At 56.3% G+C, this 14,886-nt stretch overlaps 1 protein-coding gene across 3 annotated transcripts in view; it reads right to left on the bottom strand.

Moving 5' to 3' along the window:
• The window catches only part of VAV2 (vav guanine nucleotide exchange factor 2), a 223,811-nt gene that overhangs the window by 67,406 nt on the left and 141,519 nt on the right, over positions 1-14,886 (bottom strand). For all 3 annotated transcript variants that reach the window (XM_055270455.2, XM_055270456.2, XM_055270457.2), the window contains exon 4: positions 4,575-4,643. In XM_055270455.2, the coding sequence (XP_055126430.1) occupies positions 4,575-4,643 (69 nt within the window). The remainder of the gene's footprint in view (positions 1-4,574; positions 4,644-14,886) is intronic.

Genomic DNA, 14,886 nt, shown 5'->3' with positions numbered 1-14,886 from the left:
AACTTTTGGCCTCAAGCAATCCCAAAGTGAAGTGCTGGGATTACAGGTGTAAGCCACTATGCCCAGCCTATAAAATACATTCTTAAGATTAATTTCATTTTTCCCTTCTTAATTTTTGACGTGGCTCTGCTGTAATCCCACCACGCTGCCCTGAAACTGTCCTTCGGCCTCCACACTCCCCATGGGGCCTGGGTCTTGGGAGGCAGGAAATGTGTCTTCATCCTAATGTGTTTCCAGCTCCTGGTCCCAAGCCTGACACACAGAGAGTGTTTAGGAACCAGCTGACGATGGAATGAACGACGATTGTGTGAATGAATGAAAGCACACAGGCACTCACATGGTGCCCCTCATTGGTCTCCTAAAACCACATTTCCAGGTTCCCTGGAGACAAACTGCATCTGTGAGCCAGTCTGACTTTCTCCAAACAGCTGCAGAGTGTCTGGGGTCTGGGCAGCCAGGGGAGTCCTTTAGACATTCAAGGTGACCCTCATGTTGGGCAACTGGCTATGGGCCCAAAGCAAAGAACAGGTGCGTTCTGCTCCAAATGTCCCTTCCCTCTCCTCACTCCTGTGCCTGGTGATATGGTCTGGCTGTGTTCCCACCCAAATCTCATCTTGAACTGTAGTTCCCATAATCCCCATGTGTTGTGGGAGGGACCTGGAGGGAGGTCATTGAATCATGGAGGCGGTGACCCTCATATCCCTCATACCGTTCTCGTGATAGTGACTGAGTTCTCACGAGATCTGATGGTTTTATAAGGGGCTTTCCCCCTTTTGCTCTGCACTTCTTCTTGCTGTTGCCACGTGAAAAGCGTGTTTGCTTCCCCTTCCACCATGACTGTAAGTTTCCTGGGGCCTCCCCAGCCCTGTGGAACTGAGTCAACTTAACCTCTTTTCTTTACAATTCAAGCAATCTTTAAACTATAATACTAATAGACCTGGCTTCTGATTAGACCATTTCCCCAGCTCCAGCTTTGAAAATTCACAACTACATTCTCTCCCCAAGTAGGATCCAGGTAAGAAATGGCATGCACTTGTGTCTTGTAAATTGCCATAATGGCTAAATATCCACACCAAGTCCACAGAGAAAGGATAGGAAATCTTGCCTTTCAGTGAAAGGAGGAAGGGGAAAAACAACATAAAAAATTTATTAAACTCGAGCCACTGGGACCAAATTGCAAGTTAAAGATTCAAATGCATTCCCCTTCCTTAAGAACTGATGATTTACGTTTGCAATAACTGCAGTCATAAAGAGCTCATTGGATTAAGGAGGCTCAGTCTTAATGTCAGGGAATAACATTATTGGATGGTGCAAAGCCACATGTTCCCCAGAGCTGCTTTTCTGGGTGAGAGGAATTCCACCTTGCATTTTGGTTTAAGAGATCAGTCACAATCAGAATGGGCAGAAAAAGATGGAAAATGGGCAACCTGGCCGGGCGCGGTGGCTCACGCCTGCAACCCCAGCACTGTGGGAGGCTGAGGCAGGTGGATCAACTGAGGTCAGGAGCCCAAGACCAGACTGGCCAACATGGTGAAACCTTGTCTCTACTAAAAATACAAAAATTAGCCGGGCGTGGTGGTGCATGCCTGTAATCCCAGCTCCTGGGGAGGCTGAGGCAGGAGAATCACTTGAACCCTGGAGGTGGAGGTTGCAGTGAGCTGAGATCATGCCACTGCACTCCAGCCTGGGTGACAAGAGCAAAATTCTGTCTCAAAAAAAGAAAAAAAAAAAAATGAAAAAGAAAATGGGCAACCTGGGATCTAGCCTGACTCTCCAGGCAGAAATCCTCTAAATTGAATGTGCACTATAAACCAGCAGGGGCAGGCCTGGCCATGTGGGGGCTGTAGTTCAGGAAGTGTCCTGGGCTCAACACCCAAGTGGCTCCTACGGAGTGGGCATTTCATGCCAGTCCCTGGCCACACAAGGCCGATGTGGTCCCCATCGTCCCGGAGCCCTCCTGTGCTGACTGTCCAGAAACCCTGAGGCATGTTTCTGGAGAGCACAGAATCCCAACCTCAGGCTGGTAACTTAGGAGAAACAGCAGGTCAGGAACGTGCCCTCACACCAACCAGGAGCTCCCCAGGCTCTGGGGGGCACAGGCTCTGTGTGGTGGGGGGTTAGGGTCAAATCGTGGCTCTGCCACTTACTAGCTGGGTGACATGGGCCAGTGGTGTCCCCTCTCTGGACCTCAGTTTTCTTATCTGTAAAATGAGGACAACCACATAACAGACCTCACAGAGCAACTGAGGGTGGGGGATGCGAGGGAATAAAGCCCAGCAGTGACCAGTCCCAAAAAAGCTCGTAAGCACCGCCCACTGCTGCTGTCATTGTCCTGTGGGTACAGGCGTCCTACCACGTGCAGAAGGCTTGCCCTGCTAGGGCTGGACCAGGAGAGGACAGGAAGAAGATGCAGGGTCTGACCCTCTGATAGGCAGGGGACAGGCATTTAACCCCCTAATCACGGTGCACCCCTTGGGCAGCCTAGAGGCCCAACAGAGGCATGGGTGCTGAGGGGGGAGCACGAGAGGCTTCACACAGTGGGAGACACCTTGGCCTGGATGTGGCAGAGAAGGATTTCCAAGGCCGGGAATGCCGGGAAGGGTACGGGGGGTTGTGTTCCAACTCTGAGCATAGCAAGTAGGGTGGCTGCAGACTGCTGGGGGCTGGGACCTTACCCCTCAGGGACTTCCCTCTGGCCATGCCACCAGCCAGAAGCCCTGCCCTCTCTGAGCCTCCGTTTCCTCCCCCCTTACAGGGTTGAGACAGACAGTCCCTCAGTCAGTCTCAGGAGCCTGCATGCTGGAGTGAGCTGTTTTTGGAATTTTCTTTTTTTTTATTCCCCAGACGGAGATTCACTCTTGTCGCCCAGGCTGGAGCGCGGTGGCGCAATCTTGGCTCAGTGTAACCTCCGCCTCCTGAGTTCAAGTGATTCTCCTGCCTCAGCCTCCCAAGTAGCTGGGATTACAAGTGCCCACCATTACACCTGGCTAATTTTTGTATTTTCAGTAGAGACAGGGTTTCACCATGTTGGCCAGACTGGTCTCCGACTCCTGACCTCAGGTGCTTCGCCCGCCTCAGCCTCCCAAAAAAACGCTGGGATTCCAGGAGTGAACAGTTTTCTTTGGAATTTTCGAAGTCTCCCTCAGATTCCTGAGGCTGGCCAGGGTGGACAGTGGCCTCCAGGTGGGCGCCCAGGCCTGGCTGTGACCTGCGTGGCCCCTGTGCCCACCTCTCCCCTTTAGGATGCTCTACAACCCTCAGACCCACGTGGGGCTGACCGGATGTCCAGAGGAGCTCTGGGTGTCCAGCCAGTGGGATTTCCCAAGGACCCCATGGCCAGCCCAGCATCAAAGGGACGGGCTGGTGGCAGCAACTCCAGCTGGTGGGTGAGGAATTTCTTTCACAGAAGTGCATGAGACTGGGCCGCCAGCATGCTGCCGCATGCTGATTTGGGGATGACTTGAATTGTGTATATACATAGGGATCCTGCGGAAAGTATTTTCCTGGGCCCTGCAAGCTAAAGGCAGCCCTGGACGTGGGCTGAGCAGTAAGACAGGGACAGCCCCAGCATACACAGCAGGCACTCAATACATGCAGCTCCCCCTCTTACTCCTCTCCCGGTTGTCATTCTCAGTCTGTGCTCTAAGACGAAGGGAGAGAGAAACACTAAGTCTTCCCAGAAGAAATCTAGTTGAGCTAAGAACACACAAGCTGCTGTCAGACGGCTCCAGAGGCCCCCAGGCAGCAAGGACGCCCGAAGGCACCATCTCCCGGTGGCCTGGGAGGGCGGTGGATGAGCCAGACCGTGAGCCCCCAGCAAGGATGCTCGGTCTCAGCCCAGGTCCCTCACCTGCAGGTGAGGCCCCTTCCTCCTGCCGTCCTACCTCCCTCCTCCCGGAGCGGGCCACGTGTTCCCACCCTGGCCACAGATTCCCACGGTCCCGATGGGGCTGCAGCCCTGGTGCTGTGGCCAGGCTTGGGCAGCGCCTGGGTGGAGCAGAGGCCTCTCAGAGAGAGGAATAAAGTAGACACGGAGAAGAGCAGAGGCGGGTCCACTGAGGCAGGTCCACTGAGGCAGGGCAGTGCCTGTCGGGCCGCGTGTTAACTCCGAGCCCACACACTCCTGTGCCCTGAGCCTGCGCTCCAGGGACCTCTGCTTCTGGCAGCACCGCTCCTTCCTCACGACATGGCATCCCAGGACCCGGCATGGGGAGCATGGCCAGGCCCCCTCTCTGCCCCACAGCTTCACAGAGACAAGCCCTCACGGAGGACCCTGCTAGGGCAACGGGCCAACACCTGGGCCAGCCATTAGACTGGCTGGGCAGCCTTCTAGAATGTACAAGGGATATGAAGATCTGCTCATCTCTGAGGCCTCTCAGATGCATGCCTTCCCACTCAGCATGGCAGCCCACGCGTGACCCATGATGAGGAGATACCCCGGTGGGAAGGGCCCAGGGCCAGCTCTGCCTGCACTGTGGCCGCCATGTTTCCTCATGACTCCCTGGACACCACCAGGAACCTCCCTGCCCCTCCCTCCTCTCCATCCCTCCTCCCACCCCCCTCCCCCGCCTTACTCGGCCAGCTCCTCCAGGCTGCGGTAGACGTCATCGTCATTCTCTGTGGTCTCCTCTGAGGGAAAAGGCCTGCGGAAGAGAAGGCGAGAGGGAGGTGAGCAGGTCCCGGCACTGCCGGCCAGTGGGACCCCAGCTGGACCCCACAGCAGAGCCCAGTGTGGCCCAGCCAGGAGCAAAGGGGCTCCTGTCTACTCTCTGGAAGGGCACGGGGTGCATGGACACTGATCGGAGTCACAGGATGAGCCAACTGGGCCGCAGGGCAAGAGGAGACCCATGCCCAGCTCACCAGGGGGAAAGGAGCGTGTCACGCCCACTCCGGGCTCCGGGTGTCCAGTGGGAAGATGAGAGGCCCAGGTCGGGGCTGCAGAAAGCGTTCATCTGCCCAGCGATCTGCCTTCCCCTTTACCCGCCCTCCCACTTCCAGGGGGTTCACAGTGGAGACGAGGCTCCTCGCACACCTCCTGGTGGGCAGGTGGGAGGGCTGCCAGCTCAGTCCCCGAAAGAGAGGAAGCAGAAGGGGACTCTGGAAGGGAGGGGTGACTTCTGAGGCACCGAGGGTAGGGGCTCACCCACCCCACCCACCAGCCACTGGCTTGAGGTCAGGAAGAGAGTCCCGAAAATGAAAAGCCCTCAGACCTTCTGCATGGATCTGCAGCCTCCCCTCCTACAAAGGGAGCAGAAGCCCCATGGGGACTCCCCAGAAGGAACATGGCGGTGCTCCCCCTCACACTCCGCCCTCCAGACGCCCCAACCCTGGTGCCTTTCTGCAGTTCATGATGGTATAGATATAGATACACACATAAACTTTAATCATCTGGGCTCTTCTTGAGTCTCATTTTTGTGGAACTCTCATGCATATGTACATAATTATAATTGTTTTTCTCCCGCTCATCTGTCTTATGTCAATTTAATTCATAAACCAGCCCAAGAACCCGGAGGGATGGAAGGAAGCAGTTTTTCCTCCCCCAGGACCCAAAACATCGCTCTGCTCCATCCTCTGCAGACAGATGGGTGTGGCCCTGAGTCTTCAGGCCTCCCTGTACAAGGCGAGCCCGGGCCAGCACAGGCTAACCACTCAGAGCTGAAATGCCGGGCCAGCCTCGGGGAGGGGGGAGAGGTGAAGGGGAGGGAGGGGTGGGGAGGGGGGAGAGGTGAAGGGGAGGGAGGGGTGGGGAGGGGGGAGAGGTGAAGGGGAGGGAGGGGTGGGGAGGGAGGAGAGGCAGGAGAGGCAGATCGAACACCCAGAATCGGGGGCTGCAGCTGGCTCAACGCTATGGGCCAAATCCACTCATCTCCAGAGGAGACCTGAAAGCCCCGTTAATTAAACCAAACATCCCCCTGTAGCCCCAGGGTGCGTGTTCTGGTAGGAAACCTGTCACTAAGGATGGGACGGGAGATCCCAGCTGGAGGGGCTGCCCAGGCCCAGATGCCGGCTGGGATTGCTTCCTCGCCTGGGGTCAGGCTGACATTTGCTCAGCCCGAGATCCAGCAGGGACGCTGTCCATCCTGGCAGCCCCGCCCCACCCGGAGGCCGGGGACCTGTGCTCCTGCGGGACGGCAGGGGGAGTCCACTGAGCTGTGAGCTGGAGGCCTGGGTCCTACCTGGCTCTGTCACAGACCCGCAGGGACCGGGCCATTGGTCACCGTGCCCCCGTGGCTTCCTGGTAAAAGCCCGTGTCCAACGGCGCAGCACGGCCAGGCCTGACCTCTGCGTGGGTGAGCTTGGCTCTCTCCTCCCAGCCACTCTCCCTCCTTCCACCCATCACCATACAGCAGCATCCCCCAGTGGAGGTGTGTGTCCCTGGGTCACAGGCAGAGCTGAGGCTGCCACGACATCCTCACCATCAGGGCTCCGTCGCTGACACAGCGCCATTCACGGCCAAGAAGCCCCCAAGGATTCCATCTCCTCCCGTGATATGCAGAGCCCCAGGCTGACACAGATCCCGTGCAGCTGACGCGGGTGGGGCTGAGGAGCCACAACCCGGAGGGACTGGCCCACACGCAGGTGACCCCAGAAAGCGCAGGAGCACGTGGGGGGCCAGGAGCCAGGGAGGCTCTGCCAGACTGAGATGTGGCTTCAGGACCCAGAGGTGGAGGCTTCTTCCCGCTCAGCATGAAATCCCGCTGCCAGGACTGGCCCCGGGCTGTCCCCGCTCCCGTGCCAGCCCCTCGCTTACGTCCAGCCATCCCTGTCTCCGACCTCATCAGTCATTTCTGCTTTTTCTGAATTTTCAGTGATGACTGGCATGACTTCCATAATAAAGAAAAATGGAATCAAAATTCTCATTATGAAAATGTGTCCTCATCATAAGTAAAAAATTTTAAACCCCACTCATCTCTTATAAAAGTATGTTATGTATAAAATGACATCGTGGCAAAGTATTAACGTGCTTTCTCACGCAGAATGTAGACAGAGAAGAGAAAATATCAAACTCCTGAGGTTGTGATCTTGTTCAAATTTGATCACTGAGTGTGGGCGACAGCTTAGGGAAACAAGGCATCCCATCGAACCCTGGATTATCGACAGGACGGCCATTCGGGGACTGTACTTCTAGAACCCGCCCTGCTAAGCCAATCGAGAGATGCATTCACGCTTTGTAAGGAAACCCACCCTAACGGTGAGTGAGCACACACGGGTGCCTCTCACTCTTCCTGTGCCCAGGCAGACATCACTCATCGATCAAAGCTCTCCTATCCCTGAAGCCCAGTGCAGAGTTCTTAACACAGGGCTCTACTCCTCCATCAGTCCTGGGACTCAGACAGAACCCACCTGCCCTACCAGGAGAGCTGATCCTGGGGCAGCGAAGGAGAGGAAAGGCTTTGGAGCTGGGCAAACCCAGGTGTGAACCCCAGGCCCACCCCCTGCTCCCTGTGACCTTGGACAACCTACTTAACCTCTCTGAGTGTCAGCCTTCTCCCCCTGGAAAATGGAAGTAATAGTGCCTTCTCAGAGGTCTGCTGGGAAAAGCAGCTGTAGGATGGCAGAATGCTCTGTACTTAGTGGGGCCCAACAATGGCAGCTGTGATTTAGTATTCCTAGTATCATCCTCATTCAGGGCACTTTCCACTGCTCAAGAAAACTGCCTTCTGATGCCTCATTAGGGCCTAAGAGCCCCACTCGCCACAATGATTTTGGAATCTTGTTTCCTAACGCAGAAAGTGAGTGCCCACTAAAATGAGGCACAATAGTCATTTCAAAACCTTTTGTCGGCCGGGCACCGTGGCTCACACCTGTAATCTCAGGACTTAGGGAGGCCGAGGCGGGTGGATCCCCTGAGGTCAGGAGTTCGAGACCAACCTGACCAATATGGTGAAACCCCGTCTCTACTAAAAATACAAAAAAATTAGCCAGGCGTGGTGGCGGGTGCCTGTAATCCCAGCTACTCGGGAGGCTGAGGCAGGAGAATCGCTTGAACCCAGGAGACGGAGGTTGCTGTGAGCCGAGATCGCGCCATTTCACTCCAGCCTGGATGACAGAGTGAGACTCCATCTCAAACAAATAAATTAAAAAAAAAAAAAAAAAAAAAAACCTTTTAAAAAACCTGACCTTGAGCTATGGTTCTCGTAAGTTTCCCTTCCCTGCATCTCATTCGGTGTCTTGTTCAACCCCTCCTGTCATCTCCTTTACCTGCCCAACCCAGAGGAGATAAAGCAGGAATGTTCAAGTCCAAAGAATTATACTGCTGCCTGTAAAATCTTTACTACTTTTATTCTAAGATCCCTACTTGAGGCCACAAATCCCCTTGAGAATGGAGCTGCAAATCCAATTAATTTCTGCCACAGCCCAACAAAAGCTCTGCCAGAAGGGGAAGAGCAGGAGAGGGAGGCAGCCTGTCAGGGACCGTGCAGGGCCTCAGCGCCCGGCCGCTGGGGCAGGAATACACAGGAGAATACAGGAGGCTTCACCAGGCCCCAGTCCCCTTTCACTCCCCTCTCCCCACAGCCCTCCATGCCCATGCTACCTCTGATCTTTGAACCTGCTCTGCTCTCTGCCTTTAGTCCTCTGCCCTCCCACCATTCACCCAAGTGCTAGCATCCTTCAGGGCTGAATCTAAGCCCTACTGCATGTGGGAAGACTTAATCAGTCTCTCAGCCTGGGTCTGCCTCTGCCTAGCACAGTGCCTGGTGCTAGAAAAGCATGGATGAGTACAGGGATGGATGAGTGGGTGGAGGATAGATGGCGGGGGATAGATGGTTGGCTGGCTGAGTGGGTGCACGGATGCGTGGGTGGATGGGTGGGTGGGTAGATGGATGAATGGATGGGTGGGTAAGTGGGTGGGTGAATGGATGGATGCATGGGTGGGCGGGTGGGTGGGTGGCTAGATGGATGAATGAGTGGGGGGGTGGATGGATGTATGGGTGGGTGGGTAAGTGGGTGGGTGGATGGATAGATGGATGGATGGGTGGGTGGGTAAGTGGGTGGGTGGATGGATAGATGGATGGATGGGTGGGTGGATGGAGGGACGAATGGATGGCTGAGTGGCTAGCTGGGTGGGTGGGTGGGTGGATGGTTGGATGGGTGGGTGAGTGGGTGAATGAATGGATGGGTGGATGGAGGGATAAATGGATGGCTGAGTGGATGAGTGGGTAGGTGGATGGATGAATGGATAGGTGGGTGAGTGGCTGGGTGGATGGATGGATCAGTGGGTGGGTGGATGGATGGATGGATGGATGGACGGATGCATGGATGGATGGGTGGATGAATGGATGTATGGGGTGGGTGGGTAGGTGGGTGGGTGGGTGGGTGGATGGATGGATGGATGGATGGATGGATGGATGGGTAGATGGATGGATGGGTGGGTAGGTGGGTGGATGGATGAACAGATGCATGAATGGATGGATGGGCGGGTGGTTGGATGACTGGCTAGGTGGGTGCATGGATGGATGGAAGGATGGATGGGTAGCTAGATGGGTAAATGGCTGGGTTGGTGGGATGGGTGGATGAGTGGTAGATGGGTGGGTGGGTAAGTAGGTGGATGGAAGGATACATAAATGGGTTGTTGGGTGGCTGGATTCATGGGTGCATGGATGGATGTCTGGAAGGACAGATGAATGAGAGAGCAGTTAGACTTTGTGGGCTGATAGATGGATGAGTGGATGGATGAACAAATGAGTGGGTTGTTGGGTGGGATTAGTGGGTGCATGGATAAGTGGACAGAAGGGTGGGTGTCAGATATTCTCAGGCTGCTCTTTACCCCCTGAAATGGCAGCCTCAAATTAGATACGAGGAAGCTTTTTTTTTTTTTGAGATGGAGTCTCACACTGTCGCCCGGGCTGGAGTGCAGTGGCACGATCTCGGCTCACTGCAACCTCCGCCTCCCCGGTTCAAGTGATTCTCCTGTCTCAGCCTCCCAAGTAACTGGGATTACAGGTGCCCACCACCACGTCCAGCGAATTTTTTGTATTTTTAGTAGAGACCGGGTTTCACTATGTTGGCCAGGCTGGTCTCAAAAACTCCTGACCTCGTGATCCACCTGCCTCAGCCTCCCAAAGTGCTGGGATTACAGGCGTGAGCCACCGCGCCCGGCCTATACGAGGAGGCATTTTCAAGGAGAGCTTGTAAGAGATCACACAGAGGTATTCAAGTCACCCCTCAGTCGGGACTTGGTAAACACTGACCTCGATTAAACAGTGTGACACACATTTGCACAGAGAATGTCTGAGCAGAGTTCCTGGGGCCACATCCCAGTTGTAACTTAAACCCAGTGGGGGTGGGTTGGGTGGAGACTCTGGTCATTTTGCAGCAAGGCCTAGCTCCACCCCCCACTCCCCACCCCCAAGGCCGTCTTCAGGCACCAGCTGATTTTCCTTCCTGCACTTACCCCTAGTGTCCCCTACCCACACCTTGCCCTGGGGTGTTGCCTTGCTCGTTAAGAGCAGAGGATGAGAAGCAGAGAAGGTCAACCCGAGCCTATCCAGAAGTTGTCCCGAGAGTAGCCATCCTGGTTCCCCAGGAGCGGCCGCATCCCTCTCCTCCCACCAGAGCCTTCCCAAGCATGCATTTCCTCACGCCTGGCTCCGGGAAGCGGAGTTTCCCACTGCACCGCCGAGGGGACGACGCGGATGTCCACACAGGAAGCACAGAAGCCAGAAGTGCCGAGTGCAGAGAAACCCCCAGCAGAGCCCGCGCTGGGCAGCAGCCCCTCCTCCCAAACGACTCGTCCAATCCCACTCCCCAAGCTTCCTCAGCACCCACTCCCCACTCCTGCCTCTGAGCCGCTACTTGCTCAAGGAGCGCCCCCAGCCCCCAACAGGCCTCCCCCATGAGCTCAATTCTGGGCAGGACAATCACAGTCCCAGTGCTACGGCCAGAAAAGTCACCAGCCGGAGGACACAGACCGGAAAACACAACACCCTACAGGGATGCCCAAACCCAAATCCCGAAGAAAGAGCAGAGAAAACACAGCTCCTGCTTCCAAAGAGCTCCTTCACTCTCCTCCCGTCCTTCCCCGGGGATTTACGGGGCACCTGCGTGGGGCTGGCCTGGGCAGCCATTTGTCACTGATTCAGGGAGAAGGAGCAGCTTGAATCTCGCTTTGGGATAATAAATCAGGTTCCTATCCTTGCCCTCAGGACTGCTGTGAAAATCTGCTAGAAACGATGGCGTCTGCAGAGCACCACCTGTGCCACTCACTGTGCCTACAGCTGCATGGTGGCCCCACAGTCCGGAGGGAGGGGCACGTTGGACGCGCAGGGGTCTCCAAGCTGAGGGTAGCAAGCACAGGTCTGAGTCAGTGCAGACCCTCAGGATCTTAGCTAGAGGGAGAACAGCTTGGGTTTGCCTTCTTGGAAGGCCCTGAGGAGCCGGCAGCCAGATTTGGTTTTTAAGACAAAGACCAGAGTAGCAAGGAGAGGACCCTAAACACAGCTGCCCTCCTTCCCGGGCAAGTGGCAGGTGCCTGGGTTCTACGGGACGAGCCTGGACAGCTCACGCCTTACTGTGCTTCCATGAGGACTGTGGAGCCTCAAACGTGGGGTTCGATGGGGAGCACGACCGCTTGTTGGTGCTGATCTAAGATTTCACAGCAGCAGCAGCAGCCACAGGGAGAGAAGGCTGGGCCCCCACAACACCACCGCCCCAGGTTCTGCTCAAGCGCTTCAAAACCAGCTTGGATGCAGCACTGGGCCTGGTGACCCCATCTGGCAGCGGCCTCCTCTGCCACTCCTGCAGCCCTGGAGTCCTGGCCCTGTTTCCCTGGGAGCTATCGCCACCTCAGAGCAGGGAAGCCCCTCTTGCCTCTTAAAGAGCGAATCTACCCAGCAGGTGTGCGTCTCATCCTGGAGTGAGTGTCCACAAACAGCCCTGCCCGGGGCCAACATGCAGCTCCCAGGCTCCATCCCCAAACACCCGGAGATAACATCAGGGAGAAGCCACGGCACAGACCCCAGCACCGCAACTGTGCTCACCGGAGGGGAGACCTTGTGGGGAGAGCTAAGGGCAAGGCCTCTGCAGGTAATGGGTCTGGGTTCAAGCCCTGGCTCTGCCCGTCTCTGAGCCTCAGTTTCCCCAACTGCAGAATGGGGGCCGGTAGTAGCAACTGCTAAGACCAAGGGAGATGGTACACAAGCCTCCTAGTGAGCATCCTGCATGTGCCAACGTGGGTCTCTCCCCTTCCGCTTTCCACCAGCTCCCCTCTGAGCCCACTCTGCCTCCAGAGCCAGCCGCAGTGGGACCAATTCCTGGATCACAATTGGAAAAGCACCCCCTCCCCACAGATGGTCCACCTGGCCCTGCCATGGCTCAGGCAGGGCACCCCACCGAGCACTTCCTCCCACTGTACATCTGAACAAGAATGCAGCCCTCAATGAATGTCTGGATTCTGGAAGGTACTGAAGATTCCAGAAGGTACAGACATGAGTGCTTGGCTCATCCAGCCATCATGCACAGAGTCTGGGACATGGTTTTCGTTTCCCACACTCTGCTGGCATCTCAGGTGAAGGATCCAGGGCTTGAGATAGTCCCTAATGCCTCCACTTGGCCGGTACAGAAAGAAAGTGGGACCCGACTCACAGAAGACAAGGCCCCGCACAGTGACTGCCAAGGACCGTGTGCACCAGCAGCGCATCAGGGAGGCTGCTCCACCTGACCCTGGTGCTCCTCGCCCAGCCGGAGCCCTCTGAGAGAACAGGCAGAGCCTTGAGTTACATCCTGGAGAGTGAGACCGGCTCATGGCCCCAAGGGAGCGCCCTCAGCCTCTGAGGCCAGGTGCGGCCAGCACTGACATCTACTGTCCGGGTTTGCCCAGGACAGGGATTTCTTGGGATGTGGGACTTTTGATGCTAAAACTGGGACAAGTTGGCCACCCTAGTCTTGCAGATGGCAGACAACGGTGTTTCCATTTATGGTGCTGACACTACCGGGGGGTATGGGGGGGCCTGGCTAAGCCTCAGTTTCCAATTCTGAAACCAGCTTCAAAATCAGGCTTTGGGAGGGCCAGGCGCCGGCCTGGCACTGAACACCACCAGGTGCAGTGGCATCTCACCCAGGCGGAGGCCATGTGAGAAGAAAGAGAACAGCGCGAGCAGAGGGCCCGTGGGACCCCTACGCCCAGGGCATGGGAGCCGGGCCATAGCCCTTTTGGCACTGCGTGCCGGGGAAACAGCAGCCAGGCAAACTTGAAAGGCACATCAGGAAGCGCAGCGCGGAGGGCCCACCAGGCCCGTTTAATCATTGAGGGAGTCACCTGGGTGCCGCCTTCTAATTGGCAGGGAGGCCTTGAAGCACCAGGGCTTCGCTTATTAGAAACGGTTCTCCTGCTAAACAGCTCCAACTGTCAAAACAAGCCCACGGATCGCGTTTCTTTCCTCAGCGCGCCATCCCACCCAGCCCAGAAGGGCAATCACAATGGGAGGAGGCCTACCCATGGCCGCACCCGGCTTGGGGATGCCAGTGTCGGAGATGAGCCTGACACACCCAGTACGAAGGCAGCACAGGGCCGAGGGGTACAGGGAGCACGCAGAGACACCTTGGGGTGGCAGGGAGTCTGAACCTGGGGAAACCAGGAAAGGGTTCTCGCAGGAGGTGGCAAGGTAGCTGGTGTGAAGGGTAAAGTCTAATTTTGAGTTCAGAGTTCTGACTTTGTTTGGGTTTTTTTTGGCATTTTTTTTTTTGTAGAGATGGGGCCTTGCTATACTGTCCAGGCTGGTCTCAAACTCTTGGCCTCACGCAATCCTCCCACCTTGGCCTCCCAGTGTTGGGATTACAGGTGTGAGGCACTGTACCTGGCCCAGAGTTCCAGCTTTGTATAACACAGGCTAGGGTAGGAACCCTGGCCACAAACCTCCTAGCTATGGGCTTGCTAAGGGCCCTACACCCCCTGGCCTCAGCTCACTCACCGTAATATTTGGACAAGCCACCTGCCTCAGACATGATACGTGAAGGAAGGAAGGGGAAGGTGATGATAGACATGGGCATGGTTTAGGGGCTGGAGCAGGCAGCCTGGGCAGGGGGTAGATGAAGACTCAAGTGCCAAGTGGGGCAGGAGTCTCAGGGGGCTGGAGTCGAGAGTGACCAATGGGCTGGCCCCGTGTGGCCACCAGGGTCTGAAACCAAAGTCAGGATGGAAGTAGGAGGGTCTCTGCCCCATGGAGTGGCGGGTTGGAAGGTGGGGGCACTGAGGCACAGCCACTGCCATAGCCCCGGCAGTGACCTTGATATCTGCCATGGCAGGTCCAGTGAGGTGGGGGTGTGGCCAGTTCCAAGGCCACCAGTGGAGATGGTGAATACACCAGAGCCCCAGAGGAGAGACCCCATGTGACCCCCAACCCAGCGAGGCTGTTTCTGCCCTTGTTTCCAGAACCTCGGCAAGGCAGAGGAAGACACGGATCTCACAAGTGGAAAGAAATGCTTGGTCCCCTGCCCCCTCTACTTTGTCTGGGAGAGGAAGGGCCTGGCGTGGCTGCTGATTACAGAGGAATGTGACTTCTCAGCAGCTGTAAAGCATAATATGTATTTTTATTTTCCAACACACTTCTCGTAAGGGAACCTCGGCTGGCACCGGTTTGGAAGGAAATGGCCAGTGGCCCACAGGGTGTCCTTCCCCGGTGAGCATACAGAGCCCCCGAAGCCACTCTGCCTTTTGCTCCACGCCAGCCCTCTTCCCAGGGGACACCTGCCCAGGCTTGGCAGGAAATCCCCTGGACAAACACTTACGATCTGTCTATCAGGAAACAGGGCTGAGGGAGGAGGCTCTAGGACAGGGGCATTGCAGCCCACAGGCCAGCAGGGGCTTTCCAGGGCTGAGGCCTGCACCCCCAGTCCCTGGCACAGCTGCTCCACCCAGCTGCTGGGTCAGGCCTCTGTGCATTTCGA

The sequence above is a fragment of the Symphalangus syndactylus genome, chromosome 3, assembly GCF_028878055.3.
Source record: "Symphalangus syndactylus isolate Jambi chromosome 3, NHGRI_mSymSyn1-v2.1_pri, whole genome shotgun sequence".
In the NCBI taxonomy this organism is placed as follows: domain Eukaryota; kingdom Metazoa; phylum Chordata; class Mammalia; order Primates; family Hylobatidae; genus Symphalangus; species Symphalangus syndactylus.
Note: the sequence above shows the minus strand (reverse complement) of the source record. Positions and strands in the feature narration are given on the sequence as shown.